A 1,352-nucleotide genomic window follows, 5' to 3' on the forward strand; every position below is an offset into this window, starting at 1 on the left:
ATCTTGGAGTGGAAACTTGTTAAAAATGTCAGTTGCCAATTATTGGAATCTTGTCTCTTTCCGCTCGCATTCTCCGAAGAGACACACGCCGCCACCACCGCCACCGCCGTCTTCCTCGTCGCCATCACCAGTCAACCGACGGCACCGTCCCATCGCGTCTCGTTAAGCCAGTCGAGAGAGAAGAAATAACGAATTAAATCTCTTGCTACGATCAACGATGACCATTTCTCTGTTGTGATCGCTCTACCGATTCTTAAGCGGTCGTTTTGTTCATTGCTTTTTATTTGTTTCATGTGTTGTTTTTATGCTTGTTTTTTTTGTTTTGTTTCAATTGTAGTCGTTGCTTAGCAACAGGACGTGTTTGTTTTTTATTTTTAATTGTTTGTTAATGTTTTTTTCTTTTCTTTTCTTTCTGTTTTTTTTGTTTCACCTTTCGTTGTTGTTGTTGTTTTTGTTCTCGTTGCTCTTAATTAGTAATCAAAAATGGCAGTTAAATGCTACTTCATTATTCACACAACACACACATACACACACACTCACACATACTCACACTCACATACACACTCACACACACACACACACAACATCATGATCGTTTAACGTCCGCTTTCCATGCCAGCATGGGTTGGACGATTTGACTGAGGACTGGTGAAACCGGATGGCTACACCAGGCTCCAATCTGATTTGGCAGAGTTTCTACAGCTGGATGCCCTTCCTAACGCCAACCACTCAGAGAGTGTAGTGGGTGTTTTTTACTTGCCACCGGCCTGAAGGCCAGTCAGGCGGTACTGGCAACGGCCATGCTCAAAATGGTGTATTTTATGTGCCACCCGCACAAGAGCCAGTCCAGGGGCACTGGCAACGATCTCGCATGAAAGTCCTTACACATGCCGCGGGCGCAAGTGCCAGAAAGGCGACGCTGCACACAGGTGCCATCAAGATTTATGTATATATAATAGAGAGAGAGAGCAGCTTCGCTACAGACGGATGGATGGATGGACCGACAGACAGAGAGACAGACAGATAGATAAATATATTTATAAGGTTGCATTCAACAGTTTTCTGAATCCCTGTTTGAACCGATTATTTCTCATAAATAGTTAGCTTGTCTGCGTTGGAAGTTTGTCCATCGGCTTTAGACCTTCTGAGGTGTAGTCGCTGGTCACAAAGCACCGGCCAGTTTCAGTGACGACGACACGACACAGCGTCATGGTGATCCAACCTCCGCATCCTCTTTCTAATTCTCTCTCTTTCCTTTTCTCGTTCCTCTTCAGAGCTGCTGTCGAACTCCTCCTCAACAATGAAGCCAACCCTAATGCCACCGATGTGCGAGGGTGCACCTCTCTGCACTT

General features: G+C 45.3%; 1 protein-coding gene across 1 annotated transcript in view; it reads left to right on the forward strand.

The window, feature by feature from the left end:
* Positions 1-1,352, forward strand: part of LOC106875647 (ankyrin repeat and sterile alpha motif domain-containing protein 1B) — a 36,670-nt gene that overhangs the window by 34,854 nt on the left and 464 nt on the right. The window contains exon 4 of the mRNA XM_052978228.1: positions 1,275-1,346. Coding sequence (XP_052834188.1) covers positions 1,275-1,346 — 72 coding nt within the window. The remainder of the gene's footprint in view (positions 1-1,274; positions 1,347-1,352) is intronic.

Source organism: Octopus bimaculoides, unplaced genomic scaffold (genome assembly GCF_001194135.2).
Source record: "Octopus bimaculoides isolate UCB-OBI-ISO-001 unplaced genomic scaffold, ASM119413v2 Scaffold_51101, whole genome shotgun sequence".
Taxonomy (NCBI): Eukaryota; Metazoa; Mollusca; class Cephalopoda; order Octopoda; family Octopodidae; genus Octopus; species Octopus bimaculoides.